We start from the raw sequence: 27791 nt of genomic DNA, 5'->3' as shown, positions 1-27791 counted from the left end.
GGGATGTGACTGCGGTAAATGTTAAGTGTAACATAGGTAGAGGCGAAGAGCAACTGGTAATAGCATCCGTGTACTTACCACAGGGAGCACAGGAACCATGTCCGACATGGGAAATGGCGAACTTGGTGGAACACTGTGATACCGGAAATATAAACCTCATCATCGGTGCCGATGCAAATGCCCACTGTCTGTTGTGGGGGAGCAAAGACACTAATGATAGAGGAAGAACACTAGCTGAATATCTTTTATCAACAAATCTAGAGATTCTCAACCGAGGCTGCGAACCAACTTTCGTAACATCACGTAGTCAGTCAGTAATAGATATTACACTGGCTACATGGGATATCTCACAATATATAATGGGATGGCACGTCTCTAAAGAGGCGTCAGTGTCAGACCATAGATGGATCATGTATACATCAAAATGTATAGACATGGAGATAAAGACGTACAGGAACCCTAGGCTGACGAACTGGGCTTTATACAACGAAGAACTGGACGACAGACTGGGGACCTCCGTGCAGTCTATACCAACAGAATACAGTTCGACAGAAGACATAGAGAAAACCTTGACCATTATCAACGACTCTCTAATGTCAGCGTATGAGAAAAGTAGCCCCCTAAAGAAGGAAGGTCTGGGCAAAGGTACACCATGGTGGAACCGAAGGCTCAGCCTACTTCAATCGGGGCTAAGAAAACTTTTCAATAGAGCAAAAAACACTAAGAAAACTGAAGACTGGGAAGCCTATAAAGAGCACCGGAAAGAGTTTAAGAAAGAATTAAGAAAGAGGAAACGGGAAACGTGGAGATCCTTCTGCAGCGACATAACGTCGACTGCTTCGGCCGCAAGGCTGAAGAGAGTTCTCTCGAAGGACCACACACATCAACTAGGTTTCCTAAAGAAAGAAGATGGCACCTTTACAGCCACCTTAGAAGAGTCCGCAGAACTTTTGCTGCAGACCATGTTTCCAGGCAGCACACGGACTACCTCCCATTCCAAAAGGGATGTAGTCGGTACTCAACCTTCCCCGAAGGACTGGGCGCTGGCTGCAAAGGTAGTCACGGAGGCAAGACTGGAGTGGGCAGTGGACAGCTTTTCCCCATACAAATCTCCAGGAGTTGACGGTATTTATCCCGCCCTCCTGCAGAGGGGAATGAGCAGACTACGCCCTATTTTGTTGCCAATGCTTCGGGCGTGTCTGGCTTTCAGCTACATACCGAATGCATGGCGAAAAGTAAAGGTTATCTTTATACCTAAGCCAGGACGACAAGATTACACCTTGGCTAAATCCTACAGACCAATTAGCTTAACATCATTCTTGCTGAAAACGCTAGAAAGACTAAGCGAAAAAGAGATTCGGGAGACTGCTTTGAGCAAGCAACCTCTACATCCGAACCAACATGCCTACATCCAAGGAAGATCCACCGATACGGCCTTACACACAGTTGTAAACCGTATAGAGTGGGCGATGGAGAACAAACTCTTCACCTTAGGAATGTTTTTGGATATTGAAGGAGCGTTTGATAAAACGACCTTCAAAAGCATAGAACTAGCCCTACGAAAGCACGACGTGGACCCCACCCTAAGTAGGTGGGTGGCCAGTATGCTGAGGAATAGGGAAGTAATGATTAATGTAGGTGGCACTGAGATCGAGGCTGTTGTAGACAGGGGATGTCCTCAGGGAGGAGTTCTCTCTCCTGTACTGTGGGATACTGTCGTTGACAGCCTGATACGACGCCTCAATGATCTTGGCTACCACACAATTGGATACGCGGACGATCTGGTCATTCTGCTAACAGGAAAAAACGCAGATACATTATGTGAGATAATGCAAGCTGCAGTAAAAATAGTCGAGGAATGGTGCAACAGACATACCCTCTCCGTTAACGGAGAAAAGACGAAACTAATCCTGTTCACCAGGAAAAGGAAAATTGGCACACTACAGATGCCAAAAATATTTAACACAACGCTTCAACTTTCGGACGAAGTCAAATACCTGGGAGTTGTATTGGACTGGCGACTGAATTGGAAGAAGCATGTAGATGATAAAGTAGAAAAGGCACGCTCGGCTCTTTGGCAATGTCGTAGGGTGGTGGGAAGGTCGTGGGGTTTAAATCCCAAGATCGCCCTCTGGATCTACACGGCAATAGTCAGACCGATGCTGTGCTATGGAGCTTTAGTTTGGTGGCCCAGAGCCAGACAAAAAACAACAGCCCTGCAACTTGAACACGTTCAGAGAATGGCGTGTCTCAGTGTTACAGGAGCAATGAGGACCACTCCCACAGCGGCTCTGGAGACTCTCCTTTGCTTAGCACCTCTTAACCTTTACATAGAGGAAGCGGCAATGACGACGTCTCTAAGACTTCACTCTCTGGGAGTATGGAACAAGCAAGGCCGCACAACGAAGCACACTCGGATCTTAACGGAGGCGTTCAACAGAATACCCTTGTTGAGGATGGGTTGTGACCGAATGGGCACAAAATTAATATATGAGAAGACATATAGAATATCAATGAATGATAATTCAGAAGGACGAGCCGACATAGATATCTATGTCGATGGTGCCAAAACAGATAGTGGTTCAGGAGCCGGCATCTACTCCGAACAACTGAACGCACAAATCAGTGTACCTCTCGGCACCCACACGTCTGTCTTACAAACAGAACTGATGGGAATAATGCTGGGAGCTAGAATCATTGCTGAACGTGAAATCGGCAACAAATCAATACGCATACTTACTGACAGCAAGTCTGCACTACTAGCCCTGGACAGCTGTATGGTTCGATCCGGGCTGGTTTGGGAGTGCAGACAAACGCTAAAGTATGTAACGCAGAGGAATAGTGTGGAACTTTGTTGGATCAAAGGACACAGTGGCAACGAAGGAAACGAGAGGGCAGATGAGATGGCGAAGCGAGCCGCGCGCATGCCCTTCTGGGGACCCGAACCGGCAATCACGCCTTCGGTCGCCCTCTCGAACGAACTCGTAAAGCAATATACCCATAGACGCCATGAGCAGATATGGGCGACGTTGAGCAGCTGTCGGCATAGTAGAGCTTGTATGGCGACACCAGACCGTAAGTTGACAAAATTTTATCTCTCACTTTCAAGGGACAAACTGCGTAAACTGGTAGGATTCCTTACGGGACATTACCAGTTTAACAAACATCTACATACGATAGGGGTAGTAACAGACCCAATCTGTCGTGGATGCAATGAAGAAGAGGAAACAGCTGAGCACATTCTTCGTGAGTGTCCAGCCCTAGCCTCCTACAGGGAATCCATACTAGGGGACATCTGGCCTAGTATGGCAAATATCAGGGAGTTTCCACCCTCTGCATTACTCAAGTACATTCAAGCAGTTGGATGGCTTGACGAGTAGAGGAGCGGGAAAACACCCTGATATGGACTTGGGGAAGGTACAATGGGCCCAAAGGCGAGGCCTAAGTGCCGGCTGGCTGCGGTCAGCCCCCATAAATTAAGAATCCAGAATCCAATCCTTAAGAGAGGCAACATGTGAAACCACAACGGGTGCATTTGTATGTCACCATATGGCTACACCTGCCCTACACGGGCGTTATAATGTATTTTGGACCAATAATTTGCGTTCTTGGGACGTACATCTGAAGAAAAGTGAATCAGCCGAGGTCAGAGCTGTGATCTCTGAAAATTCTTTTAATCCCCAAGTCAACCTAAACACAGCTAATGTTGAGGTACAACTTTATGAAAGCTTACGACAAACTGATGGGAGCGAAGCACTGCTTTGGCTATTGGGCCCTGAACCAGAAAGATCTGAAGAAAATCTACTTCACAGTGTCGAAGAACTATTAGTGTCCGAGGACTATTTAAATGGTCCATTAATATAACAGTTTGTGGGTCAGTTTTTCACCAAAAGTGAATCAGAGTTTGCATTAGGCGGTGCAATTTTTTGTTGTAGAATATTTTTTTTTGTTTTGAAATAAATTGGTCTTTAAATTGTGATTTTTTTTTAAATGGGTGTTTCAGACCCAATTCGTACTAAAATGAAAGTGATTTTTACTTGTACATGAAAGGTTTAATCACGGATGCTAAGTTTTTCATTTTCTACCAAAAAGTTTGAAAAGAAAAAAGCTTGGGATTGATGATGATTCTTAAATCAAAATTTGGCAATTGATTGAAAACATTAAATATGAGATCTCCTTTAAGTATTATTTTAAATTCACAGCCGTATCTCTAGCATGTGAACATCAAAGCCATTTATGTGGAGGGGGAAGTCAATTAGTCAATGACAGTATGAACCACTGTGCGACATACGTTCGAGGCAAATGTAGTGGTAAAAGTTGAATTCAAATATTTATTAAATACCACCGGTTCCGTTCGTGGTTGGTATCAAGATCAATAGTAAAAATATCAGTCTTAATGGTACAAGTAGTGGTATATATAAGAAAATTACTTTAATGGTAGAATTTAAGCGTTAAAATGACGCCTCGATTTCACCCATAAGGATTACACGGGGAACTGAAATTCGGGTCTCGTGTTATGAACTGAGTTCAAATTTCGCGCGTCATTCACTTTACTGGTCAATTGTCAGGGCTATGAAAGTCTCAGCTGATTCCATAAGAAATACATGGGGAGCTTACGGAACGACATAAAGAGGTCACTAGCGTCACTAAAGGTGCTCCGACCTTGAAGAACATAGTTTCTTTTTCATTTTAAGGTTTTCGGTGAACGTTTTGTCTGGTTTTGTCAACAAGAAATGTCATATTAGCCAAATACACTGACGTCATCCGAGGTCATCAAGATGGCAGCGTTTGACAAGTAGCCGGTTTTCTCATAAGAGTCAATGCTAATATTTTCGGAATTCATTTAAATTTGAGAGTGTGTCAACTGTGTTTTTATAGCTTGGTAAGTTTGTTACAGTTTCTAGACTGTGTAGATATCTGTAAAACGCACCATAACGTTTGAATATGCTTAAAAAATAATGTTTTCCAATGTGATGTACAGGTTAACTTCGCGGCATCTTATATGTATTATTTGTTTTGCAAATTAATTCTTTGTTAATGTACATCAATGTTTTTTAAATACACTAGCATCTTAATATTATAATATTTTGTATTTTAGGTGAAAATGCCTAAATTTTGTGCTGTTGTGGGTTGCGCAAATCGAAGCACCAGAAATGCGGATAAATTTTATATTCCTTTCGCAGCAATTAGCAACAATAATGGTAAATATATACAGGATGGGGAAAAAGGCGGAAGCTTTGGTTAAAAGCCTTGAAACGAGTGGATTTAACGAAGCCAAAGTAAAGTATTCCTATGTTTGTTCGGATCATTTTATTTTAGGTACAGTACCTACCTATTAGATTTACAGTTTCTAACAAATTACTACATTAGTGCTCTTTTAGGTAAACCTGCACCTGGACCATCCTGATTATGTTCCATCACAAAATTTAGGATATCAAAATAAATCCACTCATAATACTTGTAATGTTGAAAGACACAGTTGTTTAAAAAAGAGAAAATTGAATAAATGTCTCTAAACTTTTGAAGGCACGAGTTTTATTGTGGGTTATTTTACTTACTCTAAAAATAAAAAAGTTTAGAATGGTATTTATTGCATTCACTACTTTTGTGGAAATTGTTTCCACGCTGTATTGAAGGATTTTCTTCAGACGAAGCGCGTTGAAATTAGAAAAACTTCGTTTTTTTCCAGACAATTCTGATTTGACATTTGAATTAGAAAATTAGACAGTTGATACCAATCTTTAATTTCTAGTGATCTTAAGATTGCAACTTAACCACAGAAAAATTTCTGTCAGCTACTTCTACCTATAGCCACTAGATTACATATAGTAGCGACATCGGGTCACTAACTGGTCCCACTAGTGCTGCCAACTTAAAATCCAGGCGAAAAATGGCGCCTCCTTTAAATTAAAAATTGTGTAAAATTAAAATTTGATACACAAAACAGGAAAAATTGTTATTGTTAATATATTTATATATATTAATTATTGATTTTAACGCAAATCTCCACACGAATAACAGAACATACTTACTTGCAATAAACAACAAAATGATGTTTTGAGTTTTGACAACAAAACAGGCTTTGACTCTGTGCTACGTTGTAGTATATGAATCTCTCCAAGAAAATGGGGCAAAAAAAAGCATATGTATCTCCTATTATTTTTATTCATAGACTTTGAACTGTACACTATTGTTCTGTTATTTTGGTTACGTTTTTTTACATAAAAATACACCCTATTTCTTATATACAGGGTTAGTCACGAGAGAATTACTTCTGAAAATTATTTTTACGCAACCCAAAATACTAATACCCTTTACCACTTGATATTATCTAAATTTAAAATGAAATGCCTAATCCATGATTGCTTTGACTTTGGCAGTGTCACTTTGACGTTAATTAATTTTTAACATTTTTTTTCATCGTTGACTCGGCTCTAGAGCCTCATTGGATCGACGACATACGGTCAGATCAATCTGGGCTATATTGAAGCCGTAAGTGCTCTACCAATGTTGTTCGCCGCTAATGTACATGTGTTAATTCGCCATCTCTGCGTCACCTAGAACCTCATCGAAGTGCAAATCTGGGCTTCTTCGACCATCCATTTACAAAAAAGCCGTAGCATCCGCCCAAAATGCCCAACATTTTCAACAGATTAGTAGTTAAATTATTTACTTACTTGTTTGAGTTTATGTTGTAACCTTTGAATAAAATGTCGTAAAAGGAATTTTTAGAAATAATTTTCTCGTGATTAATCGGTTGCAAAAGATCAAGAGGCACACTGACAAATTTATTAGCGGCGCCGAAGAAGATTGCCGACTGGCTGCGGTACCACCATGGACACTCGCGTAACCTCATTTTCCACAATTGTCAAACTGAGATGCCAAACTCACAGCAATCATGGATTAAGCATTCCATTTTAAATTCAGTTAGTATCAAGTGGTACACGGTATTCGTATTTTGGGTTGCGTAAAAATAATTTTCAGAAGTAATTCTCTCGTGACTAACCCTGTATAATTTAACAATACTTTCAATTATGTTATTGCCGCAGGTACAAAACATTTTTTTTTCCAAACTGTTGAGTACCATATTGCATATTTGATCATTTTTAATGTTATTGTTATTTAGAAGATGTAAAGTGTTTCGAATAGTCCAGTCATTTTAGGATAAAAAAGGGATCAATCTCGGAATGAGAGATAATAAGCTGAATTTTTGTATATACCTTAATTTTGGCGTTTTAAAAGTTGTGTCAAAAGTCTCATAAAATCTCGTGTCTGCGTCGTAAGTTATTCAAGGTCAAAGATGAAGAAAAACCGTTTTTTGCGATTATCTCGGTTTCTATTGCTCTAGTGATGTTAACATCTATTATCATAATTGTAGAGCACAAAATTTGGGACAAATTTTATTTGAAACATTTTTTCATGCGCTCAATAGTTTTTGAGATAGAGAGCAGTGAGCGCGCAGCGCTCATCCATACGTACTGTAAGGCAATCAACCGTGAATATCTATGAATACTACCTTGAATTTTGAAAAATTTGTATTATTTATCAATTAATTGTATATATATATATATATATATAATATATTGTATTTAAACATTTTACATATTTTCAACATATTCATTGAATAATACTTACCTACTTTGTGTAATTAAAAACGCATTTAATGAAATATTTATTGTACATCTCAATTTATTTATATCTTTAAAATGTGTAAGGTTTTAAATACTTATTTTTCTGTCATAATTATAACTGGAAGGTATGGAAACAACGATTCAGGGCACCGAAGATGATAACGATGAAACAGAAATTCCCGAACGTCCAGAAGATGACGGTGAACAAGAAGAAAATTTATACTTGTGTTCTTTAAATTATTAAAGATTTCTAGATTTTCAGTGCAATTCAATTTCAATCGTAAGAAATGTACAGGTACTGAACAAAGATAAAATTAAAATACATTAACTCGTTTTACTTCCTTAAATTTTTACTTTGAAAAAATTAATATAACTTTTAGATATATAATAATATAACAAGTATAATATATTATCTAATATATAAAAACTTACACATTTGAAAGATAAAGTACTTAATTATTTTTCTACTTAAAATCGACTTTCAATAAATTAAGATATACATACAATAAGTATTTCATTTAAAGAGTTTTTAATTCCACAAAGTAGGTAAGTATCATTATCATTAAATGAATGTATTAAAAATATGTAAAATGTTATTAAATGCAATGTATTAACTGATAAATAATACAAATTATTCAAAATTAAAGGTAGTATTCACAGATATTCACGGTTGATCGCATTACAGTACGTATGGATGAGCGCTGCGCGCTCACTGCCCTCCATCTCAAAAACGATTGAGTGCATGAAAAAATGTTTCAAATAAAATTTGTCCCAAATTTTGTGCTCTACAATTACGATAATAGATGTTAACATCATTGGAGCAATAGAAACCGAGATAATCACAAAAAACTGTTTTTCTTCACCTTTGACCTTGAATAACTTACGACGCAGACACGAGATTTTATGAGACTTTGGAGACAACTTTTAGAACGCTAAAATGAAGGTATATACGAAAATTCAGCTTATTATCTCTCATTCCGAGGTTGATCGCTAATTTGACTGGACTAGAAATATTTTTTCCATCTTCACAAATCGGCATTTTTATTGAATTTAACGCAAATCTCCACACGAACAACAAACACACGCACTTGCAATTAACAACAAAATGATCTTTAGAGTTTTGACAACAAAACATGTTTTGACAACAAAACATGTTTTGACTTTTTGTGCTACGTTGTTTACACCAGGGTAGACAACACAAAACACAACCAAAACATCTGACATTTAGTTACTTCAGTGCAACCAACACAATTTGGGACCAGCCAGGAGACCCAGGTGACGCTACTATATGTAATCTAGTGGCTATACTTCTACCGAACGTGAATGCTTATTATGTTGTTCACACTGTCAGCCTCTACTGGCTGGGTCGGGAACTAAAATTGGCGCCAAATTTGAAAGCAAATTTTTCAAGTGATTTTTTTTTATAATTGAAGGGAAAAATATAGTTTGTGCATTTTATATGTTAGTTTCAAAACGCATTTAGGCGTTTTGAAACTGACACATAAAAACACAAACAGTATGAAAAAATATATAAAATATTAGAGATATATATTTAAACTTTAAACGTAACATTGATTTGTAAATGTAAATACAATATACAATAAATAAATAAATAAAAAATATAAATGAATAAATAAAAAATATAAATAGATAAATAAATAAAGAGAACAATAATAATACCCTAAAAACATCTCACAAGAAAATTTGAAAAGTAAACAAAAGTCAAACTGAACAGGTTGTAAAATGAAATAACATTTTAAAAATAAAACGTTCAAAACTGGTAACAAAACTGATGAAACTGATAGAATACGTGCAAAAGAACATACAGTGCAAATACAAAACTAATTAAACTCTGCATCCGTAACCAGTAGAAACGCAAACTGCCCTTGCACTTTTCATTCATAACATAAGAAAGTAGTGCGACATTTTTCATAACGTTTATGGTTCTATAATGAAGTGCACTTTCTGCTATCATTTTGATACATTTGATGTTTATTGCTAGACTATGAAAGTAAATAATTTTCATACTGTAGCAGTAATTATCAAATGTATAAAAATGGTAGCGGAAAGTGCACTTCATTATAGAACCATAAACGTTATGAAAAATGTCGCACTACTTTCTTATGGCATGAACAAAACAAAGCTGATGAATCCTGCAAAATGAAAAATTATACAAACGTTCTACTTCCTTTTTACTTCCCGAGCGTAAGCAAAGGAAGTATTGTAATCGAGTCCGTCGGCCGACTCTCTACTTTTACGTTTTCTCGATCTTTCATGATCCCTAGAAGACGAAGAAATAGGTCTCCCATTTCCGTCTGTCTGTCCGTCCGTCTGTCCGTCTGCCGTCCCGGATTTTTATTAGACAGATAATCTCCGAAAGTACTGGACCGATTGTTGTGAAATTTTGTACTTATATTAGGAATATCATGTAGATGGTAAAACGCTAACCAAAATTTGTCTAATCATCCCCACCACTAATGCGATGACGTCACTTCAAAATTGTACATAGTAAATGGGTTTTCAATTGTATAAAATAATATAGTCCTACACATGTAGTTTACAACTCTGAATCGACTTTTCACCCGAAACGTCCAGATTTTTGGAAAAAAAATCAAAATTATAAAACAACATTTTGAAATTTAATTTTTAATCTGCTAACCAGAATGCTTTGAAATGTTGCAGTTCTTTTAAGGCTATAAAGAGCATCATAAATCTTTAGTCAAAAAATATTTGCTTATCCCCTCCAAAAACTTGATGACGTCAGCTCAAAAGTTTGTGGAATAAATCATATCTAAAATGTACAAAATATGATGAGTCTGTACTTGTGATCTATCACTCCATTCATATTGTTTGGATTTGCATATACAGGGTGACTCAAAAAAATTAATGAATGCGTAAATATATTTTATTGATTTAATCAGGAACTACAAAACCGAATGCTCTGAAATCTTGCAGATGTTTTAAGGTCATAAAGAGCATAATAAATGTTTAGTCAAAATATATTTGCTTATCCCCTCCAAAAACTTGATGACGTCAGCTCGAAAGTTTGCCGAATAAATCATATCTAAAATGTACAAAATATGATGAGCCTGTACTTGTCATTTATCACTCCATTCATATTTTTTGGATTTGCATATACAGAGTGACTCAAAAAAATTAATGAATGCGTAAATATATTTTATTGATTTAATCAGGAACTACAAAACGGAATGCTCTGACATCTTGCAGATGTTTTAAGGTTATAAAGAGCATAATAAATGTTTAGTCAAAATATATTTGCTTATCCCCTCCAAAAACTTGATGACGTCAGCTCGAAAATTTGCCGAATAAATCATATCTAAAATGTACAAAATATGATCAGTCTATACTTGTGATCTATCACTCCATTCATATTTTTTGGATTTGCATATACAGGGTGATTCAAGAAAATAAATGAAAGCGTAAATTTATTTTACTGATTTACTCAGGAACTACAAAACCGAATGCTTCGAAATCTTGAAGATATTTTAAAATTATCATAAGCATGGTAAATTTTTGATCAAAACGTATTTGGTCGTCCCCCCTAAAAAATTTATGATTTCACCACAAAATTTTGCTGAAAAAATCCTATCTAAAATGTACAAAATATGGTGAGTCTCTTCTTGTGATTTATCATTCCATTCAAATTTTTTCGATTTGCATATACAGGGTGACTCAAAAAAATTAATGAATGCGTAAATTTATTTTATTGTTTTAATCAGGAACTACAAAACCGAATGCTTTGAAATCTTGCAGATGTTTTAAGGTTATAAAGAGCATAATAAATTTTTAGTCAAAATATATTTGGTTATCTTCTACAAAAAACTGATGACGTCAGCTCAAAAGTTTGCCGAATAAATCGTATCTAAAATGTACAAAATATGATGAGTCTGTACTTGTGATTTATCATTTCAATCATATTTTTGGATTTGCATATGCAGGGTGACTCAAAAAAATTAATGAAGGCGTGAATTTATTTTATCGATTTAATCAGGAATTAGAAAACCGAATGCTTTGAAATCTTGGGAATATTTTAAAGTTATTATAAGGATGGTAAACTTTTGTTCAAAATGTATTTGTTCATCCCTCCTAAAAAAATTGATGACGTCACCCTTAAATTTTGCTGAATAAATCCTATCTAAAATGCAAAAAATTGGTCTAAAGAGTTTAGACAGTACTTCCCTCGCTGTCGGAAACTTGACGACTGCATGCCTATTGTGTTTTTTTTCTCATTACATTTTTGTAGTGGGAATTTAAAAAAAAATTGCGATGACGTCATCAACATTTTTGCAAGGACACGTATATCAGTTGGGATAGATGTAGTGTAATACTAAAAATAAAATTATTATATTCTCAAATTTTCGGGAAAATGAATTGGGTCGTTTTGAATATTGATTTGTAATAATCAATAAAATAACGAAACAATTTACTCACGTATACATATCAGAGGCAACTGAAAATCGTGTATGTATAAACATTCTTAATTTAAGATGACAGGCGTAACAGCATACGTGAGAGTCAAACAAAGAAACTGTAAACAAAACGACAATCGGTTTTATTGCGTCGACTTCCGCTTATTATATAAAACATTGGATTTTATTTTAATTTTTGACGGTGGAATTCACAATTGGTTGATTTAAAACATGTCTATACCACATTCGCGGAACCTAGTCAGCTATGTTTCAACCGAGTTTTAACTTTAAAAAATTTTGTGTCTACCAAATTGGGTTGGTCCAATGTAATACTAATAATAAGTGTTGCCTTTAATTTGATCAATAAAATAAATTGACTTCATTAATTTTTTTGAGCCACCCTTTAAGAAAATCTAAAAAATATGAATGGAATGATAAATCACAAGTACAAACTCATCATATTTTCTGCATTTTAGATAGGATTTATTTAGCAAAATTTAAGGGTGACGTCACCAATTTTTTTAGAAGGGATGAACAAATACATTTTGAACAAAAGTTGACCATGCTTATAATAACTTTAAAATATCTCCAAGATTTCAAAGCATTCGGTTTTGTAATTCCTGATTAAATCGATCAAATAAATTCACGCATTCATTAATTTTTTTGAGTCAGCCTGTATATGCAAATCCAAAAATATGAATGGAATGATAAACCACAAGTACAGACTCATCATATTTTGTACATTTTAGATAGGATTTATTCAGCAAACTTTTGGGGTGACGTCATCAATTTTTTAGGGGGGATGAGCAAATACATTTTGATAAAAAATTTACCATGCTTATAATAACTTTAAAACATCTCCAAGATTTCAAAGCACTCGGTTCTGTAAATCCTGATTAAATCAATAAAATCAATTGACGCATTCAATAATTTTTTTCAGTCACCCTATATATGCAAATCGAAAAAATATGAACGGAGTGATAAATCACAAGTACAGACTCATCATATTTTTCACATTTTAGATATGATTTATTCACCAAATTTTAGGGTGACGTCATCGATTTTTTTAGGGGGGAAGAGCAAATACATTTTGATAAAAAAATTACCATGCTTATGGTAACTTTAAAACATCTCCAAGATTTCAAAGCATTCGATTATGTAATTCCTGATTAAATCAATAAAATAAATTGACGCATTGATTAATTTTTTTCAGTCACCCTGTATATGCAAATCGAAAAAATTTGAATGGAATGATAAATCACAAGAAGAGACTCACCATATTTTGTACATTTTAGATAGGATTTATTCGGCAAAATTTTGTGGTGACGTCATAAATTTTTTAGGAGGGACGACCAAATACATTTTGATAAAAAATTTACCATGCTTATGATAACTTTAAAACATCTTCAAGATTTCGAAGCATTCGGTTTTGTAGTTAATGAGTAAATCAGTAAAATAAATTTTGCGCATTCATTAATTTTTTTTGAGTCACCCTGTGTATGCAAATCCAAAAAATATGAATGGAGTGATATATCACAAGCACAGACGCATCATATTTTGTACATTTTAGATAGGATTTATTTGGCAAACTTTTGAGCTGACGTCATCAAGTTTTTGGAGGGGATAACCAAATATATTTTGACTAAAGATTTATGATGCTCTTTAGAGCCTTAAAACATCTGCAACATTTCAAAACATTCGGGTTAGCAGATTCAAAATTAAATTGCAAAATGTTGTTTTATAATTTTGATTTTTTTTCCAAAAATCTGGACGTTTCGGGTAAAAACTGAATTCGGAGTCGTAAACTACATGTGTAGGACTATGTTATTTTATACAATTTAAGACCTATTTACTATGTACAATTTTGAAGTGACGTCATCGCATTAGTGGTGGGGATGATTAGACAAATTTTGGTTAGCGTTTTACCATCTACATGATATTCCTAATATAAGTACAAAATTTCACAACAATCGGTCCAGTACTTTCGGAGATTATCTGTCTAATAAAAATCCGGGACGGCAGACGGACAGACGGACGGACAGACAGACGGAAATGGGAGACCTATTTCTTCGTCTTCTAGGGGTCATGAAAGATCGAGAAAACGTAAAAGCAGAGAGTCGGCCGACGGACTCGATTACAATACTTCCTTTGCTTACGCTCGGGAAGTAAAAATATGATGAGTTTGTACTTGTGATTTATCATTCCATTCATATTTTTTAGATTTTCTTAAGAGGTGGTTCAAAAAAATTAATGAAGTCAATTTATTTTATTGATTAAATTAAAGGCAACACTTATTATTATTATTACACCCCAACCAACCCAATTTGGTAGACACAAAATTTGTTAAAGGAAAAACTCGGTTGAAACATAAGGGTAGCACGCTTATTTACATCGACTTTAACATTACAGACCTGCATTTGTTTTATGCGCTCACTTGGTTCCGCGAATGTGAAATAGACATGTTTATAATCAACCAATTGTGAATTTCACCGTCAAGAATTAAAATAAAACCCAATGTTTTATGTAATAAGCGAAAGTGGAAGCAATAAAACCGATGGTCGTTTTGTTTACAGTTTCTCTGTTTGACTCTCACGTATGCTGTTACGCCTGTCATCTTAAATTAAGAATGTTTATACATACACGATTTTCAGTTGCCTCTGATACGTATACGTGAGTAAATTGTTTCGTTATTTTATTGATTATTACAAATCAATATTCAAAACGACCCAATTCATTTTCCCGAAAATTTGAGAATATAATAATTTTATTCTTAGTATTACACTACATCTATCCCAACTGATATACGTGTCCTTGCAAAAATGTTGATGACGTCATCGCAATTTTTTTTTAAATTCCCACTACAAAAATGTAATGAGAAAAAAAACACAATAGGCATGCAGTCGTCAAGTTTCCGACAGCGAGGGAAGTACTGTCTAAACTCTTTAGACCAATTTTTTTAAAACGTAAATATAATTGTTTCATTTCTGCTTCCAGTGGAATTGATCTGTTAAGCTCTTCCTTACCAAATACTACATTGCTCAATTTTTTCATGTATCTAAAGATATACACTCTTATAAATAAATGAAAAAGTTGAGATTTTAGTTCTTCGGTATGCAAACACTCCCGAAAATCAAAATCAATTGTAATTCGCAGGTGGCTTATTATCCTTTTAGAAAGAGAAGAATGGTGAATAGCAGACGGAACAAGAATGAGGAGGTGATTATAAATCTTAATAAGAGTTTTAATCACCTCCACATTCGTGTATTGTAACCGTCTGTTTTCACCATCGTACTCTTTCTTTTCCACCAGGCCATGATACTGAATATCTGGAACGCCGTTATGTATTAAGTTACATCGACAGATTTCACAGTCAAGTGGTTTTGGCATATGTTTGACTAAAAATCCGCCAATATAGCCTATGATGTTTTGATCATAAATATTGTCCTTAGATACTCTATCAGGAACTGGTGGCGGCTTCCACTGATCTTCGATACACTTTCGGTTTATTTGAAGACCAAGAAACTCTCTAATTGTGACCATAAATGAGTCGTCATCTTGCTCACAATTAGATCCACGAGAATGATAGGAGCAAAAATTCTTCATCACTAGTGATTTATAAAATGGCACGAATGCTCGACAAGTAGGATTTGTATATCGTACTCCATATTGTCTTAATTGACCAAAAAAATTCTCTAAAGGATCTTGGTTAAAAGCTCTTGCTGGGAAAAAGTTATAGCCAAGCTTCTTTAGAGTTTCCTTGATAATCATAAAACCATTTAAAGTGCGATACCACCCCTGTAAAACTGGGGGCTTTGCTTGATCTCCAGCTTTACGTGGTTCAAATCTCATATTACTGAACATGCGTTTTCCTTCTAACCAACAAGAATGATGGTAATTATTAACTCCTACCAATTTACGTAAGTTCTTACCACCGCAGTCTCCGAATCCTCCATTTACGCTGTCAAAGACAGAATCCATGAAGAGAAAAAAATCGGAAGTGTATTGAGCATCAAGTGGTAAGGATCCCCCAAATCTCCGGTCGGAACAGAAATTCATGAAAGAAGAAACACCACGGCTAAAGACCTGTGAAGCATAACGAACTTTCATTTTTTTGCCTCTTAAGTTCGGCTTCACATGGTCTATGGTGATCTTTGGCATCATTCTTACATTTTCACCCAGCATCTGATCCAATCCATATGCCCTTTCAAAAAAACTCCAAGAAGCTCTTCTCTCCACACCTGCTTTATCTAAATAAAGCAGATCTTTGGTGAGAAGATTGTTCCGCATACTTTTTAGAAGATGAGGAGGATCAAAGAGAGGGATAATTTCGTGATCACCAATTCTTATCACATTCTCTTTAATTCCTGTTCCATTTTCCAAAATAGCACGTCGTTTGGTGTCTTGCAAAAGCATATCGATTGCAGCACTGTTTGTAGTGCCTTGATCACAAACGGAAGCAATGATGTTTAAACCTATCGCTGTTGCCTCTTTCACAATTTCTTTATAAAAGCGGACAATGTTTACGGCAGGCATAGAGTTTTTACAAAAAGCAAAAGCAACAGGTTGCTTCCACCTTCCGAAAATTCCTCTTAGCATAAATACGCAAACATGATCTGCAATTTTTTTCGTCCTTGTTGTACCGTCATCCTCAAAACCCACAACTCTGTCCTCACAAGGCAAGTAGTCAAGGTGAGGCTGAATGGACATCTCATCGAAGATGAGAGTACACAAGTTGTACTTGGGGTCCATTTTACGACTTACTTGCTTTCCGAGAACTTCGAATATGGGTTTGTTGATACCCGGTTCTATTGGAACTCTATTTAGGGTTGCCCTCAGAGTGTCAATAGACGGCAACGTAAACATTTTGAACAGAAGTTTATACGTTTTAGGGCCATTTTTCCAAATGGCAATGGCGTCTGCCTTTTCCTCAAACGTAAAACTTCTGCCTTTTGGTTTACGGTTTACGTTTCTAATCTGATTTTCGAAAAACCGCTGTTGGACGGGAGTTAGACCTTCTATCAGTTCAACAAACCGCCGATCCCGCAGAAGTTTTCTTGCGGAGTGCAAAGCGTTCTTTCTTTTGTGGGCTTGTCTTTGGAGACGGCCCACTTGCCTTTGCAGGCGTTTTGCTTCGCCATAAAGCTTCTGTTCGCTAGGCGTGAAGTCGATGAGACGTCGTTTCTTCACACCTAGGCGATCCAGAATATTTCCTGTAAATGTATATAAATTAATTTGATTTTTACTATATATATATATATACGTCAATAATAACTTTTGGCCTCGCGCCAGATTTAGGCAACAAGTAATGGGAGTATATGAAAACCACATCCTAGCCTCAAACCTGTCATATCAGTGTTCAAATTTGTATTTATGGTTGCATCATTTACAACAACCGAATGCTTGACACGTTGTAAAGTAGGTAAATATTTGGAGTTATAGTTTAAACTGTTTTCGAGTAAAAGAAAGAAAAAGTGGTATGAATCAGTTTATTCAGAAACAATTTTTTGGAATTAAAACAGCCACATAGAGGCTGAAGAAATTAAGATAATCAAAGAGAAAAGAAAACAACTTAAAACTAGGAAAGCTTACTTCGTAGTAAGTGCAATTATATTCTATGAACATTTAATACTACTATAAAACACCAAAGTAGATTATTCATATTTCTTATGAAGTTAGAGATTGCAATTATTAACAAAGTTGACAACGTATGGATAAAGTTAAATATATATCTTTTAGTCAAAAGAGGTGTCTGCATAATTTGTTACAGTGTGTTTGCAGGTATATTTGTACAATGCAGCTGCTGCTGCATTCACTATCCAAATGTAATGTATAAATAATGATTTGTCTGGTGTATGGTGCGGTCTTAAAATTAGGTATTTTTACTATATTTCAATTGGATAAATATTTTTACACATATTTGTAAATTCTCGTGCTTTGCCAGTTTTAGACGTTGGAATTTTAATTATTAGCGTATCGTTTTTGTCTTGAATGCCGTCATTATTTTTCAATTTATCCATTCCACATGCTCCTACAACTTCTAATAAAAAATAAACCTAAAACATAATGATTTATAGACAATGTGATTGACCTTGTTTGAGATCACCTTTAACATCATGTACATTTAATCACGGGCTTCTGTTAAAAATTTTGGTAAGTCTTCTCTTGTAAATATATTTGATTTCTTGGCAATGTAACCTATATTTTTTGCTTGAAAACTTGGTGTACTTAGATATATCTATGCTGTTTTTTATTAACAGAGTTGACTTTAACTACGACTATGCAGCCCAAAGTGTTAAAGATTTCACAGAATTTGCTTTTTCAGCGAAATACTCGTATGCAATGAGGTGTTCTCCATATATTTTGCATGGTTGTTTCTGCGCAAAAAAAAAAAATTCATACCGCTTTTCATAAACTGTGGCTGAGTTTTTAGGTAATAAATTTGATATATTATCTGCCAGTTTTTGCAAGTTCGGTCGAATGCATGTAAACTGCTTGTTATTATTGCTATCCATCTCTATTTTGCAATTGCTGCAGATCTTTCTGCAAGCAAAAATATTAAAAGTGCCGAAAAATAAGAGGTATGCTTCATACTTTCATTTAAAATGGGCATGTAAGCTAATAATCTGTTCTGTAATAATAATAAAAGCTTATTATAGATTATGTAGATACAAAAAAATTGTTCAAATTCTTCCTTTCCTCATACTCCTGAAACTTCGAATAAAAAATATATCTAAAACATTATGTTTTATAGACAATGTGATTGACCTTCTTTGAGATTACCTTTGACATTAGGTACATTAATCACGGGCCTCTGTTAAAAATTTTCGTAAGTTTTCTCTTGTAAATATATTTGATTTCTGGGAAACATAACCTATATTTTTTGCTTGAGAACTTGGTGTACTTAGATTATATCTATGCTGTTTTATATTAACAGAGTTGACTTTAACAACGACTATGTAGCCCAAAATGTTGATTTCACAGAATTTTCTTTTTCAGCGAAATACTCGTATGCAAAATGAGATATTCTCCATATAATGATTTCCATGGTTGTTTCTGCACCGAACAAAAACTTATTACAGGTTATGTGGATACACATTGTTCGCTGCCATAGAATGTCGCTGCACTTCAAGAAATCCGCTGTTGCCATGCAAGGTTGCGACGTTGCGAGATTACGCGCAAATTTAGTTAATAAATTATATTTATAAAATTAATAAACCGGATGTGTTTCTAATAACTAATAAAAAGGGTTATCAAAGAGTATAGAATTACTGCTAAACCGAAAAACAATTTATAACCTTGTAAAATGTAATTGTGGAGGTAGATAATACTAATATGACAACACCGCATTTAATTTCTGTGCCGATTTTTGAACATAGAAAAAGCACATTACTGCGCGATTTCGAAAAAAGAAACATTACTATTTTTAGCAGCTTTTAACCTCTCTTTTTATATTTCTCCAAGAAAGGCGTACATGTCAATTTTAAAATACCAGTTTAAGTTGGAGTAAGAAATTTACTTTTATGGTTGTGTGTACAGGCACTTCTACAATTAGCAGTACAAGTTTTTGTTAATCTCTTAAATTATTTTTCTACTTATGGAGCCAATCTGGATATTTGCTTAAGTGTGTGCTTTAAATGTTAGGAATTAATATCTTGGAACGTCATGCATCGTTTCCATACATTTTTGAGCTTCTGTTTTATTTTCTAATCACTTGGAATTTCATTTCCAAAAACAAAAATTGTACTTGAAATGATAGATATGAAGCTCATTATTCCGAAACATGTAATTATAAGATCAAATGTTACTATGCATGAAATGTATTATTTGATATAAAGTAACTTTTGATATCGCATTCTTTAGATTTTTTTCATGGGTACTTTACAGTTAATAGTATCACCATGAAATTGTTTCTTAGATTTGTTTTTCTTTCTTCCGGTATTTGAATCACAATTTGATAATCTTAAAACAACGACAATTAATTTAACTTTAGCTTGAGTTGTGAACCTGAAAGTTGTTTTGTATGAATTTGTGTGACAAAAGTGTACTAAAGATGAAAATAATTACTTATACTCTTTTATAATCATTAATTACATTTGTAGCAATTTTTGGCCTCTCGTATTTTATATTATTTTATCCAAGAAACAAGCGAAATTTGAAAAACCAGTTTAATATTTTAATGGAGCAGTAATTATGAACCCAAATGTTGCTATGGATAAAAACTATTATTTGATTTAAATTAACTTTTGGAATCACAGTCTTTGGATTTTTTTCGTAGATACTCCACAGTAAACAACATAATTATAAATCTGTCCCTTTGATTTATTAATTTCTCAATCCGCCGATATTTGAAAGACGATTTGGTATTCTTAAAACAAGGGTTACTAATTTAATGTCCCCTTGGACTGTGAGCCTGAAAGTTGTTTTGTATGAATCCATATGGGGTCAAAGTGTACTAAAGATGAAAAGAATGACTTCGTTTATAGCAACTTTTGGCCTCTCGTGTTTAATATTTCTCCAAGAATGTTTTTAATTTTGTAAGATATTGGGCCAATAAAACATACACAGACAACATTATTTGCAATTCTTCCAACCACCTATGGATTCATAAAATATCAACTTTTGCATCTTTAATTGAAATATTGTTCAATTCTAATCTAAACCATGAAAACTATAATAAAGAACTTCAGTCCATAAAACAAATTGCAATAAATAATGACTTTAAAGTAAAATTAATCCACAATCTAATTGACAAAATAAGATACAAAATTAAAAAAAAACAATGTTGCTCGTTGTTCAAAACGGACCATGATACTAAGGAAGACATAGGTAGATATTATTTTCTGGATTTTATTGAAACATTATCTTACAAAATTAAAAACATACTAAATAGAGTGAATAAAAATGTTAATATTTCATTTATAAAAATTAATTCAACCAGAAATCAGTTACTGAACAACAAAGATAAAATTACTTAACTAGATAAAGCCGGAGTCTATCAATTACAATTTGAATGTTGAGATTGTGCCTTAAATTTTACGAATCCATATCGTGAAATAATACACCTCATGAATTTCACCGGCTTGTGTTGAAATTTCGGGTTTCCAATTTTAAATTTATTAATCTAGTACTTCGTTCCAAAAACAAAATTGTGCCCGGAATGATGGGTTAATTACCTGTTTTCACATATACGAAGCGCACGAGTCCGAAAGTTACCTAACATGCAATTATGAGGCTAAATGTTGCTATGGATGAAAACTATTATTTGACTTAAAGTAACTTTTGGCATCACAGTCTTTAGATCTTTTTTCATAGGTATTTTACACTTAACAACATCATTATGAATTTATTTCTTAGATTTATTTCTCAATCCACCAATATTTGTCTTAACCTCATAGAAAATGTTTCGTCTTATGGAACAAATCTGAATCTTTACACTTGGGGGTGTGCCTGAATATATAGCACCGAATATTGCCTCACATGAATTTTACTGCCTCGATTTGACCAAATTTTGGGTTTCCGATTTTAGATTTAATCATGTTCCTAGTACTTTAAGATATGTTAGCACATGAGTCCGAAATTATGAGGCCAAAAGTTTCTATGGATGAAAGCCATTATTTGATTTAAAGTAACTTTTGGCATCACAATCTTTAGATTTTTTTAATAGTTACTTCACAATTAATAACACAATTATGACTTTTTCTTTTAGGTTTATTTCTCTTATCTGTTATTAAAATAACTGCTATTAAGTTAATTTTAGCTTGGGTTGTAAGTTTCAAAGTTGTTTTCTACGATTCTGTGAGGCCAAAGTCTACAAAAGAAGAAAGTAATTTTAGGTTAGATGGTTAAACATTCAGCCAATTATTTGTTTTTATTTATACTACTTAAAAAATTTAAATTATCACTTTAACTTTGAATAAAAAAATATTTTTATGAATGAGTCTACAGATACTTCTACCATTCACAGTCTAATTTTGTCTTAACTTCATACAAAATGTTTCGTATTATTGAAAAAATCTGAATCTTTACACTTGGGGGTGTGCCTGATTATATAGCACCGAATATTGATTCACATGAATTTTACTGCCTCGATTTGTCCAAATTTTGGGTCTCCGATTTTAGATTTATTCATGTACCTTGTACTTTACTGTATGTTAGCACATGAGTCCGAAAGTTATTCGTCATTTAATTATGAGGCCAAAAGTTTCTATGGATGAAAGCCATTATTTGATTTAAAGTAACTTTTGGCATCACAATCTTTAGATTTTTTTAATAGTTACTTCACAATTAATAACACAATTATGACTTTTTCTTGTAGGTTTATTTCTCTTATTTGTCATTAAAATAACTGCTATTAAGTTAATTTTAGCTTGGGTTGTAAGTTTGGAAGTTGTTCTCTACAATTCTGTGAGGCCAAAGTCTACAAAAGATGAAAATAATTTTAGGTTAGATAGTTCAACATTCAGCCAATTATTTATTTTTATTTATAATATTTTCGTGTGGTATAGCAAGAATAATGGTCAAAAATCAAGTATTTTAGGATCAAAAAACGGCACATCATTTTCCAGATAATATTAACACTAATAAGTCTAAAAATCTAACCAAATATTGACTTTTTTAAAGTGTTATAAGTTTACTGACGAGGTGGCTGAGAAAGGGGATGAACCCTGAAACTGCTATCACCAAAATAGTATAAATAAAAATAAATAATTGGTTGATTGCAGAACTACATAACCCAACTTTATACCCACGCTAATATGGAAACACATATATCAAAATAATTAGCTCATTTATAGCAACTTTCGAACTCTCGTATTTTATATTTGTCTAATAAGTAGCAAGTACTTAAAAAATTTAAATTATCACTTTAACTTTAAATAAAAAAATATTTTTATGAATGCGTCTACAGATTCTTCTACCATTCACAGTCTAATTTTGTCTTAACTTCATACAAAATGTTTCGTATTATGGAAAAAATCTGAATATTTACACTTGGGGGTGTGCCTGAATATATAGCATCGAATATTGATTCACATGAATTTTACTACCTCGATTTGACCAAATTTTGGGTTTCCGATTTTAGATTTATTCATGTACCTTGTACTTTAATGTATGTTAGCACATGAGTCCGAAAGTTATTCCTCATGTAATTATGAGGCCAAAAGTTTCTATGGATGAAAGCCATTATTTGATTTAAAGTAACTTTTGTCATCACAATCTTTAGATTTTTTTTAATAGTTACTTCACAATTAATAATACAATTATGACTTTTTCTCGTAGGTTTATTTCTCTTATTTGTTATTAAAATAACTGCTGTTAAATTTATTTCAGCTTGGGTTGTAAGTTTGAAAGTTGTTTTCTACGAGTCTGTGAGGCCAAAGTCTACAAAAGATGAAAATAATTTTAGGTTAGATAGTTCAACACTCTGCCAATTATTTATTTTTATTTATACTATTTACATGTGGTAAGTATAGCAAGAATAATGGTCAACAATCAAGTATTTTAGGCTCAAAAAACGGCAGATCAAATTCCTGATAATATTAACACTAATAAGTCTAAAAATTTAACCAAATATTGACTTTTTTAAAGTGTTATAGGTTTACTGACGAGGTGGCTGAGGAAGGGGATGAACCCTGAAACTGGTATCACCAAAATAGTATAAATAAAAATAAATAATTGGTTGATTGCAGAACTACATAACCCAACTTTATACCCACTCTAATATGGAAACAAACATATCAAAATAATTGGCTCATTAATAGCAACTTTGGACCTGTCGTCCTTTATATTTGGCTAAGTAGCAAGTATTTAAAAAATGTAAATTATCACTTTAACTTTGAATAAAAAATATTTTTATGAATGCGTCTACAGATACTTCTACCATTCACAGGGGTCAATTCCAAGTTGGTGGCGCAAGTCAGTGGTGCAGCGCAACTTTATAATGCTAATTTGGGTATCAAATGCTGGTTGCTAGGGGTGACGGAATAAACAAGCGCAATTTTTCGAGATAAATTGAAATTTTCCATTGAAATTTGCACCATGGAGTTGCGGCACCTCTAGTAGGCAGTGCAAGTTGGCGCAATTTATCTCGAAAAATTGCGCTTGTTTATTCCGTCACCCCTAGCAACCAGCATTTGATACCCAAATTAGCATTATAAAGTTGCGCTGCACCACTGACTTGCGCCACCAACTTGGAATTGACCCCACAGTCTAATTTTGTTTTAACTTCATACAAAATGTTTCGTATTATGGAAAAAATCTGAATCTTTACACTTGGGGGTGTGCCTGAATATATAGCACCGAATATTGATTCACATGAATTTTACTGCCTCGATTTGACCAAATTTTGGGTTTCCGATTTTAGATTTATTTATGTACCTTGTACTTTAATGTATGTTAGCACATGAGTCCGAAAGTTATTCGTCATGTAATTATGAGGCCAAAAGTTTCTATGGATGTAAGCCATTATTTGATTTAAAGTAACTTTTGGCATCACAATCTTTAGATTTTTTTAATAGTTACTTCATAATTAATAACACAATTTTGACTTTTTCTTGTAGGTTTATTTCTCTTATTTGTTATTAAAATAACTGCGATTAAGTTAATTTTAGCTTGGGTTGTAAGTTTGAAAGTTGTTCTCTACGATTCTGTGAGGCCAAAGTCTACAAAAGATGAAAATAATTTTAGGTTAGATAGTTCAACATTCAGCCAATTATTTATTTTTATTTATACTATTTTCGTGTGGTATAGCAAGAATAATGGTCAAAAATCAAGTATTTTAGGATCAGAAAACGGCACATCAATTTCCAGATAATATTAACACTAATAAGTCTAAAAATCTAACCAAATATTGACATTTTTAATGTGTTATAAGTCTACTGACGAGGTGGCTGAAAAAGGGGATGAACCCTGAAACTGGTATCACCAAAATAGTATAAATAAAAATAAATAATTGGTTGATTGCAGAACTACCTAACCCAACTTTATACCCACGCTAATATGGAAACACACATATCAAAATAATTAGCTCATTTATAGCAACTTTCGAACTCTCGTATTTTATATTTGTCTAAGTAGCAAGTACTTAAAAAATTTAAATTATCACTTTAACTTTGAATAAAAAAATATTTTTATGAATGCGTCTACAGATTCTTCTACCATTCACAGTCTAATTTTGTCTTAACTTCATACAAAATGTTTCGTATTATGGAAAAAATCTGAATATTTACACTTGCGGGTGTGCCTGAATATATAGCATCGAATATTGATTCACATGAATTTTACTACCTCGATTTGACCAAATTTTGGGTTTCCGATTTTAGATTTATTCATGTACCTTGTACTTTAATGTATGTTAGCACATGAGTCCGAAAGTTATTCGTCATGTAATTATGAGGCCAAAAGTTTCTATGGATGAAAGCCATTATTTGATTTAAAGTAACTTTTGGCATCACAATCTTTAGATTTTTTTAATAGTTACTTCATAATTAATAACACAATTATGACTTTTTCTTGTAGGTTTATTTCTCTTATTTGTTATTAAAATAACTGCTATTAAGTTAATTTTAGCTTGGGTTGTAAGTTTGAAAGTTGTTTTCTACGATTCTGTGAGGCCAAAGTCTACAAAAGATGAAAATAATTTTAGGTTAGATAGTTCAACATTCAGCCAATTATTTATTTTTATTTATACTATTTTCGTGTGGTATAGCAAGAATAATGGTCAAAAATCAAGTATTTTAGGATCAAAAAACGGCACATCATTTTCCAGATAATATTAACACTAATAAGTCTAAAAATCTAACCAAATATTGACTTTTTTAAAGTGTTATAAGTTTACTGACGAGGTGGCTGAGAAAGGGGATGAACCCTGAAACTGCTATCACCAAAATAGTATAAATAAAAATAAATAATTGGTTGATTGCAGAACTACATAACCCAACTTTATACCCACGCTAATATGGAAACACATATATCAAAATAATTAGCTCATTTATAGCAACTTTCGAACTCTCGTATTTTATATTTGTCTAAAAAGTAGCAAGTACTTAAAAAATTTAAATTATCACTTTAACTTTAAATAAAAAAATATTTTTATGAATGCGTCTACAGATTCTTCTACCATTCACAGTCTAATTTTGTCTTAACTTCATACAAAATGTTTCGTATTATGGAAAAAATCTGAATATTTACACTTGGGGGTGTGCCTGAATATATAGCATCGAATATTGATTCACATGAATTTTACTACCTCGATTTGACCAAATTTTGGGTTTCCGATTTTAGATTTATTCATGTACCTTGTACTTTAATGTATGTTAGCACATGAGACCGAAAGTTATTCCTCATGTAATTATGAGGCCAAAAGTTTCTATGGATGAAAGCCATTATTTGATTTAAAGTAACTTTTGTCATCACAATCTTTAGATTTTTTTTAATAGTTACTTCACAATTAATAATACAATTATGACTTTTTCTCGTAGGTTTATTTCTCTTATTTGTTATTAAAATAACTGCTGTTAAATTTATTTCAGCTTGGGTTGTAAGTTTGAAAGTTGTTTTCTACGAGTCTGTGAGGCCAAAGTCTACAAAAGATGAAAATAATTTTAGGTTAGATAGTTCAACACTCTGCCAATTATTTATTTTTATTTATACTATTTACATGTGGTAAGTATAGCAAGAATAATGGTCAACAATCAAGTATTTTAGGCTCAAAAAACGGCAGATCAAATTCCTGATAATATTAACACTAATAAGTCTAAAAATTTAACCAAATATTGACTTTTTTAAAGTGTTATAGGTTTACTGACGAGGTGGCTGAGGAAGGGGATGAACCCTGAAACTGGTATCACCAAAATAGTATAAATAAAAATAAATAATTGGTTGATTGCAGAACTACATAACCCAACTTTATACCCACTCTAATATGGAAACAAACATATCAAAATAATTGGCTCATTAATAGCAACTTTGGACCTGTCGTCCTTTATATTTGGCTAAGTAGCAAGTATTTAAAAAATGTAAATTATCACTTTAACTTTGAATAAAAAATATTTTTATGAATGCGTCTACAGATACTTCTACCATTCACAGTCTAATTTTGTTTTAACTTCATACAAAATGTTTCGTATTATGGAAAAAATCTGAATCTTTACACTTGGGGGTGTGCCTGAATATATAGCACCGAATATTGATTCACATGAATTTTACTGCCTCGATTTGACCAAATTTTGGGTTTCCGATTTTAGATTTATTTATGTACCTTGTACTTTAATGTATGTTAGCACATGAGTCCGAAAGTTATTCGTCATGTAATTATGAGGCCAAAAGTTTCTATGGATGAAAGCCATTATTTGATTTAAAGTAACTTTTGGCATCACAATCTTTAGATTTTTTTAATAGTTACTTCATAATTAATAACACAATTTTGACTTTTTCTTGTAGGTTTATTTCTCTTATTTGTTATTAAAATAACTGCGATTAAGTTAATTTTAGCTTGGGTTGTAAGTTTGAAAGTTGTTCTCTACGATTCTGTGAGGCCAAAGTCTACAAAAGATGAAAATAATTTTAGGTTAGATAGTTCAACATTCAGCCAATTATTTATTTTTATTTATACTATTTTCGTGTGGTATAGCAAGAATAATGGTCAAAAATCAAGTATTTTAGGATCAGAAAACGGCACATCAATTTCCAGATAATATTAACACTAATAAGTCTAAAAATCTAACCAAATATT

General features: G+C 33.5%; 2 protein-coding genes and 2 long non-coding RNA genes across 5 annotated transcripts in view; 2 read left to right on the top strand and 2 right to left on the bottom strand.

Annotated features, from left to right (window-relative positions):
• The first annotated feature begins 2116 nt into the window (after positions 1–2116).
• On the top strand, positions 2117–3230 carry LOC135121303 (uncharacterized). Its single transcript, XM_064045623.1, has 2 exons — positions 2117–3057; positions 3110–3230. Exons 1-2 carry the CDS (start codon positions 2160–2162, stop codon positions 3130–3132), a joined length of 921 nt encoding a protein of 306 aa, XP_063901693.1. The 5' UTR covers positions 2117–2159; the 3' UTR covers positions 3133–3230.
• A 1358-nt stretch (positions 3231–4588) lies between these two features.
• LOC135146116 (uncharacterized) lies at positions 4589–5525 on the top strand. Of its 2 annotated transcripts, XR_010283681.1 has the most exons (3): positions 4594–4882; positions 5099–5319; positions 5382–5525. It is a non-coding gene; the product is annotated as an uncharacterized LOC135146116 (long non-coding RNA). The 2 variants fall into 2 exon arrangements; XR_010283679.1 differs by having other exon boundaries at positions 4589–4882; positions 5099–5525.
• Positions 5526–6417: 892 nt separating this feature from the next.
• Positions 6418–27791, bottom strand: part of LOC135120464 (uncharacterized) — a 38301-nt gene continuing 16927 nt past the window's right edge. Inside the window, exons 7-8 of the mRNA XM_064044769.1 lie at positions 15311–17271; positions 6418–6501 (exon numbers count right to left, since the gene is read on the bottom strand). Of these exons, the coding sequence (XP_063900839.1) occupies positions 6418–6501; positions 15311–17271 (2045 nt within the window). The remainder of the gene's footprint in view (positions 6502–15310; positions 17272–27791) is intronic.
• Positions 17327–18717, bottom strand: LOC135146108 (uncharacterized). The gene is made up of 3 exons (XR_010283678.1): positions 18653–18717; positions 18165–18601; positions 17327–18114 (listed from the first exon to the last, which is right to left on the bottom strand). It is a non-coding gene; the product is annotated as an uncharacterized LOC135146108 (long non-coding RNA).

Source organism: Zophobas morio, unplaced genomic scaffold (genome assembly GCF_036711695.1).
Source record: "Zophobas morio isolate AGI-343-1 ecotype UQ-CSIRO unplaced genomic scaffold, CSIRO_AGI_Zmor_V1 ptg000005l, whole genome shotgun sequence".
Classification (NCBI taxonomy): Eukaryota; Metazoa; Arthropoda; class Insecta; order Coleoptera; family Tenebrionidae; genus Zophobas; species Zophobas morio.
The sequence above is the reverse complement of the archived record's forward strand: the minus strand, read 5'-3'. Positions and strand labels throughout refer to the sequence as shown.